Source organism: Suricata suricatta, chromosome 8 (genome assembly GCF_006229205.1).
Source record: "Suricata suricatta isolate VVHF042 chromosome 8, meerkat_22Aug2017_6uvM2_HiC, whole genome shotgun sequence".
Lineage (NCBI taxonomy): Eukaryota > Metazoa > Chordata > Mammalia > Carnivora > Herpestidae > Suricata > Suricata suricatta.
The window spans coordinates 106,165,234-106,187,781 of NC_043707.1; the positions used below are offsets into that span (position 1 = coordinate 106,165,234).

General features: G+C 52.3%; 3 protein-coding genes across 3 annotated transcripts; 2 read left to right on the top strand and 1 right to left on the bottom strand.

Annotated features, from left to right (window-relative positions):
- Positions 1 to 6: 6 nt before the first annotated feature.
- Positions 7 to 9,373, top strand: POMGNT1 (protein O-linked mannose N-acetylglucosaminyltransferase 1 (beta 1,2-)). The gene is made up of 22 exons (XM_029947794.1): positions 7 to 103; positions 589 to 759; positions 1,383 to 1,497; positions 1,645 to 1,763; positions 2,416 to 2,481; positions 2,572 to 2,685; positions 3,497 to 3,614; positions 3,779 to 3,877; positions 4,045 to 4,172; positions 4,516 to 4,586; positions 4,813 to 4,888; positions 5,041 to 5,124; positions 5,214 to 5,255; positions 5,485 to 5,543; positions 5,886 to 5,958; positions 6,047 to 6,175; positions 6,260 to 6,385; positions 7,582 to 7,646; positions 7,841 to 7,885; positions 8,111 to 8,246; positions 8,506 to 8,615; positions 8,703 to 9,373. The coding sequence occupies exons 2-22, from the start codon at positions 640 to 642 to the stop codon at positions 8,788 to 8,790; spliced, it is 1,983 nt and encodes a 660-aa protein (XP_029803654.1). The 5' UTR covers positions 7 to 103; positions 589 to 639; the 3' UTR covers positions 8,791 to 9,373.
- A 2,639-nt stretch (positions 9,374 to 12,012) lies between these two features.
- Positions 12,013 to 16,834, bottom strand: TSPAN1 (tetraspanin 1). Its single transcript, XM_029950013.1, has 8 exons — positions 16,701 to 16,834; positions 16,190 to 16,254; positions 13,575 to 13,781; positions 13,318 to 13,392; positions 13,103 to 13,201; positions 12,867 to 13,022; positions 12,690 to 12,773; positions 12,013 to 12,507 (listed from the first exon to the last, which is right to left on the bottom strand). The coding sequence occupies exons 2-8, from the start codon at positions 16,244 to 16,246 to the stop codon at positions 12,460 to 12,462; spliced, it is 726 nt and encodes a 241-aa protein (XP_029805873.1). The 5' UTR covers positions 16,247 to 16,254; positions 16,701 to 16,834; the 3' UTR covers positions 12,013 to 12,459.
- Positions 16,835 to 20,443: 3,609 nt separating this feature from the next.
- On the top strand, positions 20,444 to 21,160 carry P3R3URF (PIK3R3 upstream reading frame). The gene is made up of 2 exons (XM_029950015.1): positions 20,444 to 20,734; positions 21,014 to 21,160. The coding sequence occupies exons 1-2, from the start codon at positions 20,488 to 20,490 to the stop codon at positions 21,055 to 21,057; spliced, it is 291 nt and encodes a 96-aa protein (XP_029805875.1). The 5' UTR covers positions 20,444 to 20,487; the 3' UTR covers positions 21,058 to 21,160.
- The last annotated feature ends 1,388 nt before the right edge of the window (positions 21,161 to 22,548 follow it).

Sequence of the window (22,548 nt, forward strand, 5' to 3'; positions counted from 1 at the left end):
GGGCGGGGCCGCGAGCGGCATGGAGGAGGCGGAGGCCGTGGTGAGCCGGACCGATCAGTGCGGGCCCGTGAGGGGCCCGAGCGGGGCCCTGGCCCCCTGAGCCGTGAGTGCTTCTGGGCGGGAGTCCGGGAATGGTGGCGCGGCCGGGGTAGGTCTCCCGAGTCCTCAGGCGGCCCGGAGCCTTGGGAGGCGAGGAACGGGGCCAGATTTGAGAGGGCGCAAGGGGGTGGAGGATTGGGGGTTGGGGAAGGGGGTTGTCTCCGCCCTTTGCCCATCCCAGGACTAGGAAGGCCTGGAGCTTGGCCCTTTTAGGAGCTGATAAACCCTGAGAGCCGATTATTTGGCCCCTTTTCGGGAGGGGGGGTGTTCCCGAGCAGTTTTGTCAGTTGCCCCAGCCCCAGGGGAGTTTCCAGGTGATCTGACCCCTCTGAAGGTTTCCTCTCCAGAGCAGTTGAGCCACTTTTCCCAGGTCACACATTGTGGATGTCTGCAGGGAAGCCGTTGCTGGGAGATCCTCCCTGGGCTCCCTAGAAGGCATCAGACTTTGGAAGGAAAACCTTACTCCATGTGACCCTCTGGTCCTCTCAGATTCCTGAAGGCATGGGTTGGCCAGGACAGTGGTGAACTCCCCGATCCGGCATGGACGACTGGACGCCCAGCTCCCTCATCAAGCCCTTTGGGGCTCGGAAGAAGCGGAGCTGGTATCTTACCTGGAAGTATAAACTGACCAACCAGCGGGCCCTGCGGAGATTCTGTCAGGTATAGAGATGTCCCCAACCCCCCATGGGCTCCCTCCCAGCTTTACCCTAGCCTAGACTATGGACACTGGGACTTACTTTGGCTACCCCCAACCCTGAAAAAGGGCAGCAGGTTCCAAGAGAGGAAACCTCTTTGTGTCACATCCCTACCAGGTGGTGGTTTGGACCCAGAGTTCTGGAATCAGAACCAAGTACAACCTCCTAGGCTTCTGACAGAAACCTGAAGTCTGATCAGGAAGGCTTTACTCAGGGGTACACCCACCTGTCAGGCAGTCAGAGCTAAGACCCAGGTCTTCTGCTCCCCAGCTTGATTCTCTGGGATGGGCTCCATCTCTAGGAACTAATTGTTGAGGGGACCAAGGAAATCAGGGCCTCAAATGGAAGAATACAGGAGTTCTGGGTAGAAAGGGCCCTGATGAAGAGAGAAGGGTCAGGGGTGGTTTCCAGGAGGAGATGGTTGTGAAACTGGACCCTGGTTGAGGGAGTAGAACTGGCAGATGGGGAGGAGAGACAGGCCCCAGGCTCTCCCTGTGTCCTCACTGCAGCCAGGGCCCTCCTTTCAGGAAGACCCTCAATGATCTGGAGGGGGTGCCTCCCTTTAGTCATCCCTACCGCTCCTCTCAGACAGGGGCAGTGCTTTTTCTACTGGTGACCGTCATTGTCAACATCAAGTTGATCCTGGACACGCGTCGAGCAATCAGCGAGGCCAATGGAGACTGGGAGCCAGAACAAGACTATGGTGGGGCCAGGCTGAGGATGGGATTGGCTGTCAGGGTGGGGTGGGGGTTGGTGGTCCCCTAGGATCTCACAGCTGAAATGGTAGGCACATCCCAAGGGATGAGACACTGCTGGAAAGACTTTCTCCGTGACCTTTGCACCCTTACAGATGAGACCCTGGGCCGATTAGAGCCGTCACGGCGCAGGGGCAGTGGTCCCCGACGTGTTCTGGATGTGGAGGTATACTCAAGCCGCAGCAAAGTGTATGTGGCAGTGGATGGCACTACGGTGAGTGGGCCAGTGTCTGGTGTACGGTCACTGTATTCTACTCAGGGTGCGGGCCCCTGGCTCTGGGATCCACTGCCTGAGTGAGTACTGCATCTCTGCCACTTTAAAACTAGGTGGCTCTGGAGGCCTCAGTTCCTTATCTGAAGGCTGGGACTAAGGATTTCTCTTTGTCAGGATCAAATGAAAAGTATGCAGAATGTGTTGCATGTAGTGGGGTATTATGCAAAGTGATCGTTAGTTTGAGGAGGCAGATAATTCATTGATTTATTTATTTCCTTACTATTTTCTGATCCCTTCTTTGGCTTCAGCCTAGTTCTGGGCATTGGGGACCTAGAGGTAATCAGACCTGGCTCCACTTTGAGGGGCTTAATCTGATGGATTATACGATCTGCAGCATGAGGAAGAGACATTAAGGGCTCTATGAGCCTGAAAGCTGTGGAGAGGAGGGTTGTAGAAAGATTTCATCTCTTTAGTGGATAACTTAAGGAGGTTTTCTGGAAGAGGTGGCATTCAGGTTGGGTCAGAAAAGAACTGTTAACAGAGGCATAGGCAGGTGGAGAGGTTTCAAGCAGCTGATTTTTTTAAGGTCCCATAAGACAGAGACCTTGAGTGCCACTGTGAAGAATTGGATTTTGTCTCTGCCATCCCGTAGGTGCTGGAGGACGAGGCTCGGGAGCAAGGCCGGGGTATCCATGTCATTGTTCTCAACCAGGCTACGGTGAGGTTCTGGGGGTGGGGAAGCTGGAGGATTATAGCTGGGCCCACCTTGCTGGTGACACTAACTCAGGAGAGGTATATCCCCTGCCAGGGCCATGTGATGGCAAAGCGTGTGTTTGACACATATTCACCTCATGAGGATGAGGCCATGGTGCTGTTCCTCAACATGGTGGCACCTGGCCGAGTGCTCATCTGCACTGTCAAGGTCAGTGACTCTGCTCTGGTCCCTTTCCCTATGCCCCCAACTCCAACCTTGCTCATGGCCCTGGGTGCTAACCCCTCCTGAAGCATAGTGGGAAGATCCTCTGGAGGAAGGTAATACAGGTTCCAGTCTTAGCCTTGTCATTTTTATTCAGCAAATAGTTATTGAGCAACTACTGCATGCCAGGTGCTTAGACAATCAGAAGCAACCTTTATGGAGCTTACATTCTGTAGGACAAGATCAACAACAAGAAAGCCAAATAAATGTGTGATTTCAGGAAACGATAACTTACTGAAGAGAGTAAAGCAGGGAAGACAGAATAATGGGTGATGTATTTTAGAAAGGGAAGGTCTCTGTAAGGAAGTGACATGTGAACAGAAAGCTGGAGGAAGTAAGGAGAGGGCCCCGGTGGCTGTCTGGAGAAAGAGTATTCTAGATAAGAAGATTGGTGAGTGCAAAGGCTCTGAAGTGGGAGGGTGCTTGACATGTTTGAGGACTGCAGGGATGCCAGTGGAGCTGGAGCAAATTAAGGGAGGGGAGGGGAGTGGTGGGAAAAGAGGGCAGAGAGGAGAGGTGCAGATTGCGTGGGATCATGGTAAGGATTTACTAGCCTGACCTTTGGATGATACTCAAAATCTCTCTAAGCTTTCAGTTTTCTTAACTGAAAGGACAGTAACCCCAGAGGGTTGTTGGGATAATTTAATGAGCTAATTTAAATAAAAGGTTTTGCATGGTGCCTGACACATAGTGCTCCATGAAGCCAGGTCGCCCAGAACCATGGCAGTCAAGCTGACCACCTTCTCTGGTCTCCTAGGACGAGGGTTCCTTCCACCTCAAGGACACGGCCAAGGCTCTGCTGAGGAGCCTGGGCAGTCAGGCCGGCCCTGCCCTGGGCTGGAGGGACACTTGGGCCTTCGTGGGACGAAAAGGAGGTACCGACACCATAGGCCATCAGGGGCCTGGGAGGAACAGAACACCAAGAGATGGGGTGGGGTTGGGGGCAAATAGGAGCCAGAAGTGGTGGGCAGAGAGATGGGAAGAAGCTTTCAAACTGGAGCCTGGACCCCCATTGCCCTTCATTCCTGCCCCCTGCTAGGTCCTGTCCTTGGGGAGAAACATTCTAAGTCACCTGCCCTCTCCTCCTGGGGGGACCCAGTCCTGCTGAAGACAGATGTGCCGCTGAGCTCAGCTGAAGGTGGGGTTAGTGGGGGCTGGGCTCCAGGGCAGTGCCTGGGCTGTAGGTGGGCATTTGGGTCCTCTTTATGGAGCTTTATTCTCCTGACTGAGTGCCTGGGGTTCTGTAAACCACACTGGCCTTGTGCCCCCTCATGCTTCATCCTGTTGACCCCATTCCTCCCTCAGAGGCCGAGTGCCACTGGGCAGACACAGAGCTGAACCGTCGCCGCCGGCGCTTCTGCAGCAAAGTTGAGGGTTATGGGAGCGTGTGCAGCTGCAAAGACCCCACACCCATCGAATTCAGCCCTGACCCAGTGAGTGCAATAAGGCTTGGACTCCTTCTCAACTTGGCCAGAGGCCCTAGGAAAGAGCCAGGTTGGGCTTTCCCTACTCCAGCCTGAGAGGGAACCAGGATCCAAGGATCTGTGCTGAGCTCTGAAAGATGGGGAGCATCCTGTTTGGGGGGAGCGTAGGCCATGTGAACACAGGCCCCGAGTTGGAGTTGGGTTTAGTGTGTGGGAAGGCCAGGACGGGAGACACTCTGCCTTTTCCCTCTCTACTCTGGATTCACCTTCTCCCCCAAAGAACCCTTCCCTAGGTGGGGATCCCCTTGTGAGGAGGGAGTGAGGCCAGAGCTAAAAGCTATTTCTCCCTCAGCTCCCCGACAACAAGGTCCTTAATGTGCCCGTGGCTGTGATTGCAGGGAACCGGCCCAATTACTTGTACAGGTGAGCCTGGGCATGGGCTGAGTCCAGCTCTGAATGGGAGGGTACCTAGCAGGTGGGACCCTTAGGTTCACCTGCCTGCAGGAGGAACTCTTGAGGTGGGTGGAAAGGCAACAGATTCTAGGCCCATTCACTCATGTGGGTGAACACGGGAATGTGGGCCGAGCTATAAACACAGGGGAGCCCTGAGGTGGATGACAGAGGTCTAACCCATCTCTGGGCTCCCTAGGATGCTGCGCTCTCTGCTCTCAGCTCAGGGGGTATCTCCCCAGATGATAACAGTTTTCATCGACGGCTACTATGAGGTGAGTGGGGTTTGGGAGCTATGGGAAGAGCAGAGCCTAGGAGTGATGATTGCAAGAGATAGCCGAGGCAGGGGCTGTGCAACGTGAATGGTTTGGCATGGTGGAGCAGGGGGCAGGTGGTTCCCTTGGTGACCAGTGGCCATGCCCTCCAGGAGCCAATGGATGTGGTGGCATTGTTTGGTCTGAGGGGCATCCAGCATACTCCCATCAGCATCAAGAATGCCCGGGTGTCTCAGGTACTGCCTAGACAAGGGTGGAAGGGGCAGCCATCTGACCCTGCTGTCCACCCCAAAGCTCACGTACCCTCTTTCCACTCCCCACCCAGCACTACAAAGCCAGCCTCACTGCCACTTTCAACCTGTTTCCGGTGAGTAGTAAGGGTAAAGCCCTTGGACCTGGGTGGGATGGCCGGGGCAGGGAGTGGGAAACGGGTATAAGGTCTGGTCTTATTATATAGCAAGCTCTCCTCCTCTCTGGGCCTCAGCTTCCTGATCTGGAAAATAGGGGAAGTGCTGCTTGAGAAATGAGATGGGGGTGGAAGAGGCACGGGATGGGAAAAGCTTCCTTGGGGTCATGCTGTCCCCCTCTCCCTGCAGGAAGCCAGATTTGCCGTGGTTCTGGAAGAGGATCTGGACATTGCTGTGGATTTTTTCAGGTGAGGGGGGTGCCCCTCCATAAGTCCCTCTCCACGCAGCTCCTATATAAGCTTCCTTGGGCCTCTTTGCTTAACTGGGTCTCCAGGGAAGAAGGCAGTTGGGTGTCTGGGAGAACTTTCTGGGGGAAATAAGCTCATAAGTAGGAGGAAAGCCTGAGCGAAGGAAGGACAGCGGGTGTTAGGGTTGGAGTAGAGTGTGCAAAGGATGGGTGGAGGCAGTGGGGATTTGGGGGAAGGAACAAGCAGGCGCGACTCCTGAGTCCCATCTCTAGCTCTTCCAGCATCACTGTCTGACTGGGTTTGTCCTTGCTTTTCCTTGAACCCTTGGACCCTGCCTCTCAGTTTCCTGAGCCAGTCTATCCACCTGCTAGAAGAGGATGACAGCCTGTACTGTATCTCTGCCTGGAATGACCAGGTGAGCCGAGTGGCCAGGGCTCAGCTGGGGAGTTGGTACAGCACAAGCATCAGGCTAATACCTCCCACCACGCCACCCCTGTCCCCAGGGATATGAACACACAGCTGAGGACCCAGCACTGCTGTACCGTGTGGAGACCATGCCTGGCCTGGGCTGGGTGCTCAGGAAGTCTTTGTACAAGGAGGAGCTTGAGCCAAAGTGGCCCACACCGGAAAAGGTGCCCTGGCCGGGTAGGGTGAGGGGGCTGGAGTCCCCTCCCAGCTCCAAACCTCTTAACCATCATAATCTTCCATGCCCTCAGCTCTGGGACTGGGACATGTGGATGCGGATGCCCGAACAACGCCGAGGCCGAGAGTGCATCATCCCTGATGTTTCCAGATCCTACCACTTCGGCATCGTTGGGCTCAACATGAACGGCTACTTCCACGTGAGTGGGATGCAGGGATGTTGTAGAGGCGGGCACAGAATGCTAGACCGAACAAGAACACGAACACGGACTCTAGAGTTGTCCCAGCTCTGCCACTTACTAACCTTGGGGAAAATTCCTTATCCTCTTTTGCCTCAGTTTCCTTATTTATAAAACGAGGATAAAGGTACTACCTAACATAAGGGTTCAAGGTTACGAGGTTTAAATGAGTTAATGTATGTAAAATGCTTTGAACTGCAAGCATTATGTAAGGGTTAGCTGGTATTATTTTTATTATTACTATTCTTAGCACCTGACTGTGGGTGTGGGGAGGGTATTTCTGCCACCAGGCGCTTCTGCAGCCCCGGAAGCTCTGCCCTCTCCTGTCCTTGCAAGTGGAAGGGCCCAAGCCTCAGCCTGAAGTGAACAGAGAGGTCCCCAGGCCCCCACACTTTACATGGCTGTGTCCAAAGAGCCACTCCCCACATACAGCAAGAGTATGCATTGAGACAGCCCAGTGCAAAGGAACAGATGGGCAGCTTGGAGCCTCCTAGAATCCAGAAGGACCCTGAGAGGCTGGCCTATACAAGACCCCACTCATGTCCCAGAGAGGGGCAGGCATTGACACTGTCAATACCTTAGTCTTAGCACTTTCCTCCCTCAACCCAGCCTGGCTTTTTGCCCTGTTCCTGGCTTCTGTGGCTCTACAGCAGCAGACACATGGAGAACCACTGGGACCAAGGGGCCAGCCTGGGGGTCAATAGCATGAGCTGCTGGTGTGGGCATGAGGTCTTTAGTGATGGTAGAGCCCAAATTAAAGCTAGTAAGAGCAGGAGCACCTGGGTGGCTCCATCAGTTAAGCATCTGACTCTTGATTTGAACTTGAGTCATGATCTCACAGTTTGGTGAGTTTGAGCCCCGCACTGGGCTCTGCACTCACAGCACAGGGTCTGCTTGAGATTTTCCCTCTCTGCCCCTCCCCTGTTCACAGTCTCTTTGTCTCTCTCAAAATAAAGAAATAAATTTAAAAAAAAAAAAAGCTAGAAGAGCGGGGCCAAGGATGCTCCAAAGAGGAGGTTGGGGAGATGGAGGAAATTAGAGGGACCTCTGTGGGTCCAGGATTTCATTTGTGGGCCTTGTGGCTCTGTGGTGGGTCAGTGGGTGGGTGTGGGCCTGACAGTGTAAAGCCCTGATACTCATCCTCACACCCACTTTAGGAGGCCTACTTCAAGAAGCACAAGTTCAACACGGTTCCAGGTGTCCAGCTCAGGAACGTGGACAGGTCGGGGATGGGGTCAGAGCAGAGGGGAGGATATCTAGGAGCCTTGATGGACCAATCCCCAATATTCCCCTCCAACCTGGGGCCTGATCTTTACCCCAGCCCTGCTGCCACCCAGTTCCCATGTAACCCCTTGCCCCGCCCCTTTAACCTGAGGAGTTACCCCTTCCCCTGACCCATTTTTCCTTCTCCTTCAGTCTGAAGAAGGAAGCTTATGAAGCAGAAATTCACAGGCTGCTCAGGTATGGCCTACGGCAGTAGGGATATATGGCAGGGAGTGAGGAGGCAGATACTGGGGGTCTTGTCCCCATTACTTTTGGGGCCCACTGCAAAATGAAAAGCAGGGCACCTTGTTGAAAAATTAAGAATTTCAAGACAGCAATAGCAGAGCTTTAAATGAAGCACAGGGCCTTGTATAACACCTCCATGAATGTGTCTTGGCCTTTCTCCTCTACCCTCTGCCGCAGCGAAGCTGAGGTTCTGGACCACAGCAAGAACCCTTGTGAAGACTCTTTCCTGCCAGACACAGAGGGCCACACCTATGTGGCATTCATCCGAATGGAGAAAGATGATGACTTTATCACCTGGACCCAGCTTGCCAAGGTACCCCACTAACACACCCACCCCAGGCTTACTCCTCCCCACAAGATCCAGGGAGCCTTTGTTCTGGAATCTTCTACTTCAGAACCTTCCTACTCTGAGAACCCCTCTTTCAACCCCTTGTCCAATTCCATATTCTAGAAGATGCTATCTCTTACAAATTAAGGTGACTGTTGAGGGGGGTGGGGGCTGGGCCAAGGTCCTCAGTGGCCCTTCCCCACAGTTCTGACCCTTGCCTCTCACCCTGTCCCACTCCTACCAGTGCCTCCATATCTGGGACCTGGATGTGCGTGGCAACCACCGGGGCCTGTGGAGATTGTTTTGGAAGAAGAATCACTTCCTGGTGGTGGGCGTCCCAGCCTCCCCCTACTCGTGAGTGACTCTTTTCTGCCCTGGGAAATGGGAGTCTAGTGGGATTAGGGGACGTAGCTAATTAACATTTTCAAATTATCTTTCCAGGGTGAAGAAGCCACCATCCATCACCCCAATTTTCCTGGAGCCGCCCCCAAAGGAAGAGGGAGCCCCAGGAGCTGCAGAACAGACATGAGACCTCTTCCAGGCCCCTGCGGGGCTGGGTACTGTGTACCCTCAGGCAGGCTAGCCCTTCACCCCATCCTGTAGGATTTTGTAGACACTGGCAGGGGTTGGGGCTGGTTTGTTTTTAACATGAGACTTAATTACTAACTCAAGGGGAGGCTTCCCCTGCTCCAACGCCCCTGTTCTTGAGTTGGAGGTCTATTTATTTACTTCCTTGTGGGAAGGGGCAGGATAGTACCTGGGAATCACTGAGGTCCCTGGGCAGCTTATCCTGCCCTGTGCACACTCCCTCCTCCCAAGCCTGGCTCAGAATCTAACCTATTTATTGACTGTCCTGAGGACCTTGGGAACAGGCTGAAGTCTGGAGGGCGTTGATTCCTTTCTTGGCTGGGGTGCTGCCCTGCGGGTGGGGCTGGCTCTTACTCAGGAAACTGCTGTGCCCTACCCATGGACAGGCCCACTGGGGCCCGCCTGCTGGGGCAGACTCCCTCAGAGACCCTCAGACACTGAACCAGGCCTCTTCTCAGCCCCCTCTTTGTCCAGGTTTCCAAAGCTGGATAAGGTGGTCGTTGATTAAAAAAGGAGAAAACCTCTGGGGATGTGTTTTATGATGGTGTGATTGTGTGTGTGTATGAGAGAGAGAGAGAGAGAGACACACACACAGACAGACAGACAGACGGGTAGGAGAGAGAATGGTCACGACGCATAATGAGTTTTCCTTACTGTCCTCCAGAGGTTAGCTTCCATTTGGCCACCAGGGGATGCCCCAGTCTCAAACACCAAGGTTTTTCCCCAAGCTCTACCCTAGGACGGCTGAACCTGACCTTAGCCCCAGTGTACTTGGGGCTTAGCTTACGGAAGCCACCCCAAGCCCCTTCCCCACCAGGCTGTTAACCTGCCTAGCTTGTCTGTTTAGGTACCTGTCTCCAGAGACGAAGCAAGAGAGCAAAAGGAATACTTGGTGTTAGGGGAGGAATGGGAGAGCAGGTGAGTCTAGGGAGGTTGGAAAGGAAGTGAGTGAAAAGAACTGGGGTGGCCTCATTCAGGAGGCTAGGACTGGGCTGCAGATGGAGTTCTAGGAACAAGGATCTGTGGTCCTTAGGGTACTTTTAAAAAATGTTTATTTAAATTTTTTTATGTTTTATTTATTTTTAAGAGAGAGAGAGAGCATGAGCAGGGGAGGGGCAGAGATAGAAGGAGACATAGAATCTGAAGCAGGCTCCAGGCACTGAGCTTTCAGCACAGAGCCTGACACAGGACTCGAACCCATGAACTGCAAGATCATGACCTGAGCTGAAGTTGGACATTTAACTGACTAAGCCACCCAGGTGCACCTTAATGTTTATTTATTTTTGAGAGAGAAAGAGAGAGAGAGCAAGTGAGTGGAAAGGAAAGGGGTAGAGCGAAAGAGACAGAGGATCATAAGCAGGCTCTGTATTGATAGCAGAGAGCCTGATCTAGGACTTGAATTTGTGAACTGCGAGATCATGACCTGAGCTGAAGTCAGACATTTAACCAACTGAGCCACTCAGGTGCCCCCACTTTGGTACTTTGTATGCAGATTTCATATCTAGACATTTTTCTGGAGAAGAGCCATCAATTTCTTCTTTATTTTTTTAATGTTTATATTTGAGAGAGCGTGAGCAGGTGCGGGGGGCGGGTGATAAAGGAACCGAAGCAGTTCTGTGCTGACAACAACAAACCCAATATGGGCTCAAACTCACAAACTGTGAGATCATGACCTGAGCCGAAGTCGGCTGCTCAGCCAACTGAGTCACCCGGGTACCCCAAAAAGCCATCGTTTACATCAGATTCTCACCTAGCCAGTGATCCAAAGAAACTAAGAAGATCTAACTTAGTCATAGATGCACCAGGAAATGGATGGGACTGTCTAGAAGGAATGGATAAGAAAGCCTAAGGCAGGGGACAGGACATTTAAGGGATCCAGTGTAGCCCACACCTCTTGAGAAGGGGTCAGCCTGCAGAGTCCTTTCAAGGTGAGCCTGGTGAGCTCCTTATGCAGAGCCTTGTCCAGGGAGGCAGGAACTGACTAGAACTCCCGCCCTTTTACCAGCTCTGCCCCTCCCTCCACCATGGCTCAGGTGCCCCGACATTTCTCGCCACCCTGACGCCTTCAGTGTTTGCTGGAGCTAGAGATAATGCTTTAGGTGCTACAACCGCCAAGTTCAGGAGCAGTTAGTTCTTGAGGTGGAGGCCCGCCCTGGGCAAACAAATCCCCGGTAGCCTCCATGTAGGCACCTGGGAAGGGTGGTGTGTTAGAGGGACTAGTTGCTCTCCCTGCCCAGCCCCCCAGCAGGCTCCTGATCTGGGCCTCAGACTAGCTCTCAGGCACTGTGTGACTCTGGCCAGGTTGCTGTTCCTTCATGGGCTCAGCAAAGGGTAAGAGTTCTGGGCTGTCCTAGGAAAACCAGGGAGGAGGGGTCAGGGGTCAACGGGAAGTAAGGAGGACTGGTTTCCTAGGGTGGATTTTGCTGGCCATAGCCTCCCTCCTCAGTGTTGTCCGTCCTGGTTCAGCAACAATCAGATCTAAGGGATATTCAGGACTTCAAGTAAATCGGACTCCATGTCAGCCAGGACCCCACCGGACTCTGGAGTCAGACAGTCTGGGCACAAATCAGCCTTCAGGGAAGGCTGTGGACGTGGAACAAGTCACTTGGCCTTTCTAGGCACCTGGGGGTGGTTAAGATTAAGAGATCAGATCTGTAGAGTCCCCAAGGCAAGCCGAGATCCAAATAAAAGTTCTTTTCTAAAATTCCCAAGGGAGGGACAGGTATGGGCTTTTCCTGAATGAGTAGGGTGGGCAGCTTGGGTCCTCTGATGGGGGCTTCTGGAGGGCTTCCACAGCCTAAGAAGTGACGCTCCCATTGCCTTGGCAGTGTTTCTGGTCTCTCCACCCCCACTTGGGCACAGGCTTGTTATTTTCATAGCTTTCCAGTCCACTGCCCCCACCTAGGAGGGGGTAGTTTCAGGCCAAAGTCCTCCCACGTTATAGGAAGGCAGACTGGCCCAGCCCCCAGTTCCTCCCTGAGTGCCTTCTTGGTCATCCCTGTTAGGCTCCCTCTCAGGCCTGGAATCCAAATGAAGGCGGAAAATAGGCACCTACTTTCAACCTTGTGACCTTTCCAGGGGCCTTCTGAGTCACCAACCCTGTAGGAATCTGAGGCCAGGTGAGGCAAGATGGGCCTGCCTCTCCAAGGATACACAAAGAGAGTTCCAAACAGAGACACTTTAATTGGGTTATGAGTTCTGAAGAGTCTTCTACACATCCGCCTGGTGACTGCTGATTTTGCATATGCCCATGCTTTAGGGTGCCTTTCTCTCATCCCACAGGGGGCGGCTGGGATCACTGAGAGCCCCCCTTGGCCTGAGAGGGTGTCAAGGGCTTAAGGGACAGACTGGAAGTATGGGGAGGAGAACTGGCTGCCTTAGAAGTTCTGGCCCCAACGCCACCAATGGGAGGAAAGCTCAGGCACAGTCTGAAGGGGGTGGTCCCCTATTTGGCCCCAAGTCCAGAGCAGCAAGGCTAGGCCCACTCTGGCCCAAATGAAACTGTTAGTTCCTGTCCTCACTCCAAACACTGCCGCTTGGCAGCGCCAGGATGCCTCTCCCCAGGTCCTATACGACGGTGGCAGCAGCAGCGGCGGAGGCAGAAGCAGACTTACTTCAAATTGCAGTACAGATACATGGACACGATCATGGCCGCCAGCTGGTGGGAAAGGAATAGGCAGAGATGAGGGATATGACCAGGGTCCTTACGCTTCAGTCCCCTGCCTCCCAGACACTACATGAAGCTCTGTTACAAGTCTGTCTCTTTCAGCAAGGCCTCCAAGATGGGTCAAGCACCCTGATCCAGTGGGGATATCCTGCCCCAGCCTCCTCACCCCTTACCTCCAAGCCCCCGATTCCGGCTGCCACACCACCCACAGTGACTGCGTTGGTTCGAATGTCATACAGAAGCTGACCGAAGCAGCCCTTGGGGGAGGGAAGAGTATAGTCAGCAGTTGTACCCCTCCCTCATTCAGCGCTTTGAGGACATTAAAGCAGCCCCAACCTTCCATACCACACCTTTACATTCTTGTCACCAGCCTTCTCCTTGGTGCAGGGTTCTATGTCTGTGCCATTGCCATTGTCAAAGCAACAGTATGGGGGAAATGTATGGTTCTTCATGAAGTAGGGAGAGCCCTCAAAATCTGTGTAGTTGTTAAAGCCACAGCACTTGAGCTGGAGAGGAGGAGGGAAGGGTGGTCAGTAGGGCCTCGTTTCTTTCTTCCCACTCCAAAATCTCCCCCAGCCCACCTTACCCCTGCCATGGTGGTGTTCCACACTTGGGTGAAGTCCTTCTGGGAACCATAGTCTTTCTTGATGGTAGGCACTACCAGCAACGACAGGAAGTTCTCAGCCTGGGTGGGGCAGGCGAGTGCTTAGGGCCTGGTATGGAAGGCGGCCATTCACGGGCCACCGCCCACTTGCAGGGCTTTACCCGATCTTTCCCCCTTGCCCCATCCCCACTCCTCACCATGGTGGTATACACCAAGGCAACCACAGCAGCTGCAACCTCAGCGATGAAGATGATGAGGAGGATCAAGAAGAACTGAATGGGGAACAGAGGTCTGAATTTTAGAGAGAGACAGTCTCACCTGCCTTACACCCATTAAAACAAGGCAGTAGCCCCCTCTGCTGAGACCCCTGGAGTCAGAGCACGATTTGGGGATCCCCAAAGCCTGGTGTCAAGGGTGAGGGGTTCCCAGGCCTATGGAGCTGGGTTTGACACACCATCATGAGGGCACACTTGTTCTCAGTCTGAGCACCGTAGCAGCCCAGGAAACCAAGAGCAAAGAGCACAGCACCAGCTGCGATGAGGAAGTAGCCCACGTTGACAAACTGCATGGCACTGGATGATAGCGGCCCGAAGATCTTCAGGAAGGATGGCCCATCGACGGACACCCAGATGCCCACTGCCAACAGGGCGACACCACACAGCTGGGGACAGAGAGGCAGACCTCAAAACATGCTTGCTTAAGGAGCAAGCAGCTCCTTACCATGCAGTTGAGTCAGGAAGATGGGAAATGAGAACATTTCTCCCTTTATTGGCTAAGGAGTCTAAAAACTCATCCTGTAGGGAGGAAAAATATTCTGTAGAGCCAGAAAGATGGGAGCTGGGCCACCCATAGCCAGCACCTACACAGATATAAATGGGATCAGGGGTTCCGGAAATATCTACAGGACTGGGGAGGGGCAAGACTTTTCCTCACTGCTGCCAGGGTCAAGCTGCATAGCAAGGAATGAAAACAAGCAGGTGAGGCCAGCAGCCCCCACCCCACCCCATTTCCTTGCAGGACTGAAACGCCTCTGTCCTCTGATAGGTGAAACAGTAGGGTGGTAGCATTGAGCAGGCTCAACAGTCACCATAGCAACAGAGGCGGGGCTGAGGTTTACACCTGCTTCCAACCTTGCAGAGGGACTCAGAAGGGACACCTACCTTGAGGCCCCATTTGGCTCCTCTCCAGGATCAAACTCCTGGCCTGCCCTCCATCAAACCTCGACCTCTCCTTGCCACACAGGAAAATTGAGGCACCAGAGGGGGAGTACAGCCAGGGTTTCCTTTAGAGGCTCTCTCTGGCTCAACCCCAAGTCTCAGGGGTCCAGAGGCCCGGACTGGATAGGAGGTACACTGTCCACAGGCCACTGCTCTTAGAGCAAAGCCTTGCTGAGCCAGAGCACCAGCAGATGAATCAGCCTGACATCAGCTTGGTGCCCTGCTACAGAAACCGAGGCTAGAACCAAGTGGCAGATTGTGGCTGGGTCCCAGGCATGTTTGCCCAAAGACAGAGAGCTGGGCTCCCAGCCTACAGGGTCAAATTTCAAGGAGTTTGAGACCTGTCCTGCCCTGCCCAGCCTGGCAAAACCTGACCAACAGAGGCCAGAAACCAAACCGGATTTGCCTTTAACCCCCTCGGGCCAGAGCCCCTACTCTCTCCATGTTGCTGGGATCCTTTTGCTTTCTACAGATATATGGATAAAGCCTAGTGTCCTGAAGCCAAAAGAAGCCCAAGGGATGGACCATATTGGAGTCAGGTAATTCACCTCCAGCCCAATTTCTCCAAAAAGCCATCTACACTTCCTATCTCCTCTTCTTCACCTTTCACTGACTCTAAGCCACTCTAATGAGGCTCCAAGGCCTGTGGTGCCATCCTGTGCTAAATCTGGTGGACACTTCATGTGCCATGCCCTCCTGACCTCTCTTGAGATCGTGCTCTCCTTGTTTTCTCCCATTGCTCTTTCTCTGCTTCCTGGTGGCCATGTCTCCACATCATCCTTGTAAGTTAGGTTTCCCAGAGGTCACTCTGCCTAAGTGCTCTTACCTGTTCAGTGGCTTCACTGACCATTTGGGGTCACATGACTTCCAAATATCCATGTCCAGCTCCAGCCAGAGCTGCAGCCCCATCAGGTACGCAGCTGCCTGTGGGACATCCCCCAGGTTGCTCATACCAGGGACATGGGCATTATCGCCAAAATCTCTGCAGCCTTGCCCCTCCTTCCGTCCCTTGGCCACCATCTGAGTTTTTTGTCTTTGTCCATTTCTCCCCATCTCCACCACCATCTCTCAGGTTCATGCCTCATTACTCAGCTTCCTCAAACATGCCCTACACAATCTGTTCCTGGTTTTCTGAACAACATCTGATTTCATTGCTTCTGGCCCTTTTTGCATGCTTTACAACCTCCTCACCCACTGCAAATTCCCAGCCTCAGCTATTTCCTCCAGACATCTTTTCTGACCAGGGTTCAAGCCCCTCCAATGGGCTCCCATAGCCCCTGTGCTAAAGCCAGACATAGCATGTTACCACTGTCTGCCTATCTGCCTTGCTGGATCTGAGATCTTCAAGGGCAGAGAAGGGGCTTGCTCACCTTTCACCCCAGCACTCAACACAGTCTTAGGCAATAAATGTTTGTTGAATGAATAAGGACTACTTGAGATGGACTCTCTGCTCTGAGGTCTTTAGGCATCTCTCCTTTCAGCTGCCCTTCCTACAGAGGCCGCTGAACTTCCTTGATCACTAGGCAAGCTTGGGCAAACCTCTTCCTCTCACTGGGCCCCCAATGCACATAAAAACACTCCTCTTAGCCTACCCTGTCCTGCCCTAAATCTGGTCTGAAGCTTCCTGGAAGGGAGGAGCTTCTCCTAGGTTCTCCACCCCAACTTGTGTGGCAGCCCGGCTGTTCCTGAGATCAGGATTCGGTGTTTGGGGAGACTTCTGCACCCTATCATGATGGGAAACTTGCACAACAGAGTCTGGGCACAGCAGGGTCCTGTTTCCAAGCTGGGCTCTGCTTAGGTTGTGACCCACTCCTGTAGGGAGCCCCGAAAAGCCCACTACCCCCATACTTACAAAGATGAGGAAATTGAAGAGGGTCATCATGGTTTTAATGAAGCTGAAGCACTGCATGGTAGCTCCTGAGAGGCAGACAAATGTGCATTAGGAATTAGTGCCACCTGTCTCCATTGTCCCCTGGACTGGCTCTGCCATTTGGACCCTCACATACCAGACTCCAGCATCCAGGACCCATAAGTCACCCCAATCCCCTTGCATCTAGACTCTGACACCTCAGGACTTTCCCGAAGTCCTATCCTGACACCCCTACCTCTCTGCACTGCCCCAGCCCTCTCCCAGCACCTAACACTCTGAGATACTAACACCCCAGGTTTCCCCGCTGGTGCCCAAACCCAGCCCCCAGACTACAGGTTACTCAGTGCCCTTCCTTGGCACCTATATGTCCTGGACCCCTTCCCAAACCCAGCCCTAGACTCTTCCAGGACCTTCCCCTTTAGCCTCACAACTTTCCACACCTGTTTACAGGTTGATTTCACTTAATAGGATAATCCCTATCCTAAGCCATCACCTGTTCAGGGCTCTTGGTCGTGAGTTCTGAAAGAAGAAGCTGCCGAGGCTCCAGAGCGGACAAGCAACTCAGGGAATTGCCACTTGAGTGGGCAGGCAGGGAGACGGAGCTGGCTCTCACACACCACTGCTCACCTGCGGGCGGGGCAGGACTTATAAAGGCCTCGTCTGCTTGCCTTTGCGCCGGCCCCACCCAGCAGTCAGCCTCCTCTTGCCCTGCTGCCCCCTGCTGCCTGGAGATCTGTCCCCACAGCCACTGGAGCAGCGGGGCCTCGTCGGCCCGGCAACGCCAACTGCAGCAACACCTTTCCTGATCTGAAGAAGGAAAAGTCTAAGGGTAAACAAGTGGCTCTCAGAATTTCTGAGTGCCCTCCACCACCACAGGGCACATATGCTTCCTAGCCCACATCTGCTGATACATTGATACACCCTAAGTGCTCACAGGCACACACTCATCTACCCAAGCTGCCATCTATATGCATACACAGAGATAGATACATAAACATCTAGTAGCGCCCATAAGTGCACGCGCACACACACACACACACACACACACACGCATACACACTCTGACCTGTGTGTGGACGGACCCCCAGCAATTAAGAAACAACAAAGTAACATCCGAGGTACATATATAAAGTCTGTGTGTGTGTGTGTGTGTGTGTGTGTGTGTGTGTGTCTCTCTCTCTCTCTCTCTCTCTCTCTCTCTCTCTCTCACACACACACTCAAGCATATCCACACTTTCAAGGAAAACGGCCCAGGTTTCGTTGCTTCTGCCTCTGAGCAGCAAATGACTCCTAGTCCTTTTCCCTCTGCAAAATCTGTTTCCCCATCTTTCTCCTCCCTTCTTTCCTCCTTACTGGGCTACTTTCCCATACCTTCTCTTGCTCCACCACCCTCCTCTCCTCTCCTCTAAGCAATGTGTTAAGCACCCCTTTCCTTTCAGCCAGCAGGTGGCACCATGGTCCCACAAAAGCATCACCCCAATTTGAAGTCTCAGTAATCCGTTCTCCAAGAATCCCTCAAGGGTTTCATTTGAACCCCTGCCTGCATATTTCTGCTCTTGGTCCTACTTTCCACTCTAACGCTGCCAACATTGAGGAGCTGGGGAAGTTCTGGCCTTGGAGTCACGCAGACCAGGTTCTCCAATGCTGGTTCTGCTGCTTCTTAGCTGTGTGACCTCAGGGGCGTTTCTTAGACTCATTTATTTTTATTTTTATTTTTTAAATTTATTTTGAGAGAGGGAGAGGGAGAGCATGGGAGAAGGGCAGAGAGAGAATCCCATGCAGGTTCCATGCCATCAGCACAGAGCCATACGTGGGGCTCAATCCTGTGAGATCATAACCTGAGCCCAAATCAAGAGTCAGATGCTTAACCAACTGAACCACCCAGGTGCCCCATTTAAGACTTGTTTTTAAGCTTCTGTGTCCTGGTCTGCAAAACAGAATATAGAGTTTAAGATAAGATTTTCTCACCCCTCAGGGACAAACAAGAATGACCACAGAGTGGGAAGGTCAGAATGGGGAGAGGCATCACCAGTGGGGGGTATAAGATGGATGAAGTGGACTTTTTAAATTTTTTAAAAATTTGAATATAGTTGACACTATTTTTTTTATAATGGGAGGAGGCAACTGAAGAAATGGGAGAGAGGGGAGCTGATGACAGTAAAATTTGTGTAGATCATGCTTTAAATGCATTACATATATAGTCTTTTTTCCCCTCTTCACAACTTGACGAGATAGATTCTCTTTTATCCCCTTTTAAACATGGGGAAACAGAGGCACAGGAAGGTTAGATCCTTGCTGTGATCACACAGCTTATAAGTCGCAGAGTGAGGATTCACCCCGAGCCAGCCTGGTGCCAGAGGCTGTATCTTGATCTTAACCATCAAGCAGACTGTCTATATTGATAGAATATCTGAGATGGCAGGAAGAGCTGACTTCCAGAAGGAGCAGGGGAGAAAGCTTTGGTTTGGGACTTGAGGAAGAAGACGGCCAAGGGCAAGTGGGTTTATAAGGTGTAGTGGGTAGAAGTTGATGGGAGGAAGTTCCATTTTCTAAGACTGAGGATAGCAAGGGGAGAGGCTGGAGGGGGAGTAGGTGTGTGGCTGTATAGGGTGGTGCTGGGGACCCTCAAGTCTTCTGGCAGGTTCCTGCAGGAACAGAGAAAAGGCAGAGTCTGGTAAGGAGGATTAGAGGTGAAATAGGAAGGAAAGACAGCGTGGAGGGAGAAAGAACAAGTCCACAGTCCCACAACGATGCAGTCCAAGGCCTGGCAGAGCCATTGACAACACTGTCTCCTACAAGAAAGGAAGTAAACCCCGGGTTGACACAACTTACATCCACTGGGGACCTAGATGTTCCTCCACCTTCACTGATTATCCACATGGCTTTCTCTTTCCACTCAGGAAGAATTGGGGCCATGTCACCTCCATCTCCATCCCCAGAGCCCAGCACATATGAAGTTGTTAGTGAACATTTCCTGAATGATTGAATGAATAAATGAGTGCAGAACAGCAAGAGTTAAATGCTTGGGCTTTGGGCCTTAACCATCATGGATTTGAACCCTTGCCTGTCTCTGTGTGACCTCACCCAACAGAGCCTCAGTTTCCTTATATAGTTGATCCTCATTATTTATGGCTTCCATATCTGTGAATTTGCCTACTCACAAAAATTCATATGTAACCCCGGGCCAATACTTGTGTCACTTTGGCATCATTCATGGACAGTTGTAAAAATTTTGAGCTGCCTCATTCTCATGTTCTCAGCTGAAATTGAACAAGAGGATATGCTGCCTTCTTGTTTCACCTCTTATAATGTAAACACATGTTCTTCTTGTGGGCTATTCGGTGTCACTTTCTGTGCATTTTTTGTGCTTTTTGCTAGTGATTTTGCCATTTACCAAGTAATACTGAAGTGTTGTCTAGTATTCCTAGGCACAAGAAGCCTGTGATGTGCCTTACAGAGGACATATGTTATAAATGTCATCCAGGTACAAGTCACCATGGTGTTGGCTATGAGTTTAATGTGAATGACTCAACAATATATTTTAAATTAGGTGTCTTTTTTTTAAGTTTATTTTTTTTGAGAGAGAGCAAGAATGCACACGGTCTGGGGAGGAGAGACAGAATCCCAAGCAGACTCTGCACCATCGTTGCAGAGCCTGATGCGAGGCTCAAACTCCCAAACTGAGATCATGACCTGAGCCGAGCTCAAAAGTCAGGACCCTTAACCGACTGTGCCACCCAGGCACCCCTAAATCAGGTGGATTTAAACAGAAACACACCCAAGTAGGTCATGTTCTGATCAATCAGTTGATGAAAATATTGTGACCAGAGACTGGTAGGATGCATTTGCTGTAGATGCATTCGCTCATGCACTGTTTGTGGTGGCAATTTTATTAACTACTGTGAATTATGAGAATTGACTGTGTATGAAATAGGAATAATGATAGAGTCTAAACTTTGTGGGGTTGTTGTGGGATTAAAGACATAGTGTTTGTAAAATCCTCAGTATTGTTTGGCACACAGTAAATGCTTATTAAATACTGTTAATATTGTTAATGTGGATAAATGAGAAAGTGAGGGTGTAATTTTCCCCTACTCAGGGCTCCTTTTCCCTCGGTGCCAAGCTGAAGTTTTCTAGCCCCTGGGCTGGACCCACTGAGAGAATTGTGAGGGAGCCTGACCCATGGGGAGGGGCTGGGGACCAGGATCTGTAATAAAGAGCACCACCCTTATGCAAACTCTATGTCATAGGGGCCCCAGCTGGCCTGGCCAGTAGCACCCATGGGGCCTTCTCAGCTTGTCCGTGCCCCTCGGCCCCGGGGCTTATGTTCCCCCTACCAAAGGCCAGGGAGGGGTTGTCCTCGGCCTCGATTTCCTGGGATGTTCAAGTGTAGCCGCAGAAGGTATCGGCTGAAACCCCAACACCCAACTTCCACCACTGCAGCCACCAATTTTGCCACCATAGCCACAGAAATCAACAACAGTCACACCATCACAACCACCAGAGTGTGGATCCTTCCACCTCAAGGTTAGCCAAGGGTCCTGAGGCAGGGTGGGGGGTTGGAAAAACGGTCATTGGTGTCCCCCCATTTTAGCCCTGCATAGGCACTCTAGGGGACACAGTCTGTGAGAAATACCACCCCCAAAGTATGGTGGGGTTTTGATACAGACATCCTAAAGGCTGAGAGCCTTGATGGAGGGCATATTGGCTACAAGCAGAGGGCTTGGGGGACTGTGAATCTAAGAGCAGTAGAGCTTCCAGAACTGCTGTCTTCCTCACACTCCTCCCTTTTCTTCTTCTCCTCAGTTCTCAGACACCTCTGTCAACCTGGCAGCTTTCTGATCCTCTAGAAATGTCCAGACACTAGACCAGAAACTTGGCTGGCTCCAGACCTGCATTTCCTAGGGGCCCTGGGTGGTTAACAGCAGACAAATACAATCATTTCTGCTCCAACTGCCTTACTCCATTCCAAGATGTTTCCAGATAAGTATGAAGCAGGGTACGAGGGCAGAGTTGGGGCTGAATGCTCCCAGGGATGGGCTTCAGTGACAACAGCAGGGATCACAGTTAGGCAATGGAGCGACAGGACAAAGCTGGCAACACACACCATTTCTCCATCTTTAGCCTCAGCTATTGATCTGCCCCAGGAGGCAGGGAGCCTTCCTGCCTTGTACAGGGAAAAGGGTCTCCCTAGACACCCTGGAAGTTACAGGGAGCCAGATCCTTGAGGAGGGAGGTAGAGGCACAGATCAGAAAGAGATTTCACTACTTGAGTGTAACTCAATGAGTGCTTGAATGTGAGATGCACGTGGCTCTGTGCCCATGATGGTCAGTGTGCAGAAGGAGCTGTGGGTGTGTATGTCTGCGTGTGTGTGTGTGTGTGTGTGTGTGTGTGTGTGTGTGTGTGTGAGACCAGCACAATGGGAGTGTGAGCCGACATGTGGCTGAGTGTGCCTCTGCAACCTATCGTGCCTCTGTGGCCGGCTGTGTGTCGAGGGTGTGGGTGTGCAGAGAGACGCTTCAGGTCACTAAGAGGAATGAAGGTCAGGAGACAGGGTGAGGGGCAGCCTGAAGGAGGAGAGGGTTACCTCTGAGGAGGACCGGCCACCTTCAGCCTCCGCGAGCTGTTCCCTGAGGTCAGTGTTTTCCAGGACTGCCAGCTGGGTGCTGCCGTGGTTAGGGGTGGGGCAAGACTGAGTTAGAGTCCAGAAAGGGGGAGGGTGTTAAGCACTCTGGCCTGGGGATTTTCCATTTGGATTTCTGAGTGTGTGCCCATGTGTCATCAGGTGTAACAGCATTTCTGTGGGGTGTATCTCCATGGAATTGTGTCTCAGTGGCAGGAAACATTGTGAAGGACTCTGTCTCTAAGGTGTCACTTTATGCTTGGGTGTGTGTCCAGGGCTCCCTCCCCTGAGGCTTGGGTGTGGGAGTGAGGTCTGAGAGCTTTGGCCTGGCCTCCTGGGGTTCAGGAAGCCTGTGAGGAAAAAATGAACTGTATGTGTGTCCTTCCATTCTAAGGCTTGCCAGACACTGGGACCCTGAGAGGAGGGAAGCGGCAGCGAATTCACTGACACATCATGCCCAGACAGTGCTGGCTGGGGGGTTGGGTGGAGGGAAGGCAGGAAGGTAGCTGGGCTAGCGCCCAAGGTCCACAGAGGGGCCCACACATATAAAGACACTTGTCACAGTCCATGAACACATGTGGACATGTAAATATAAGTAGACTCACAGACACACAATGCAACAAACACAGATGCATGCAAGTACATACTTATAAACAGAGATACACACACTAATGCCCAGGGCTCTCCTCACATGGCATATGTAACAGCACATATGCA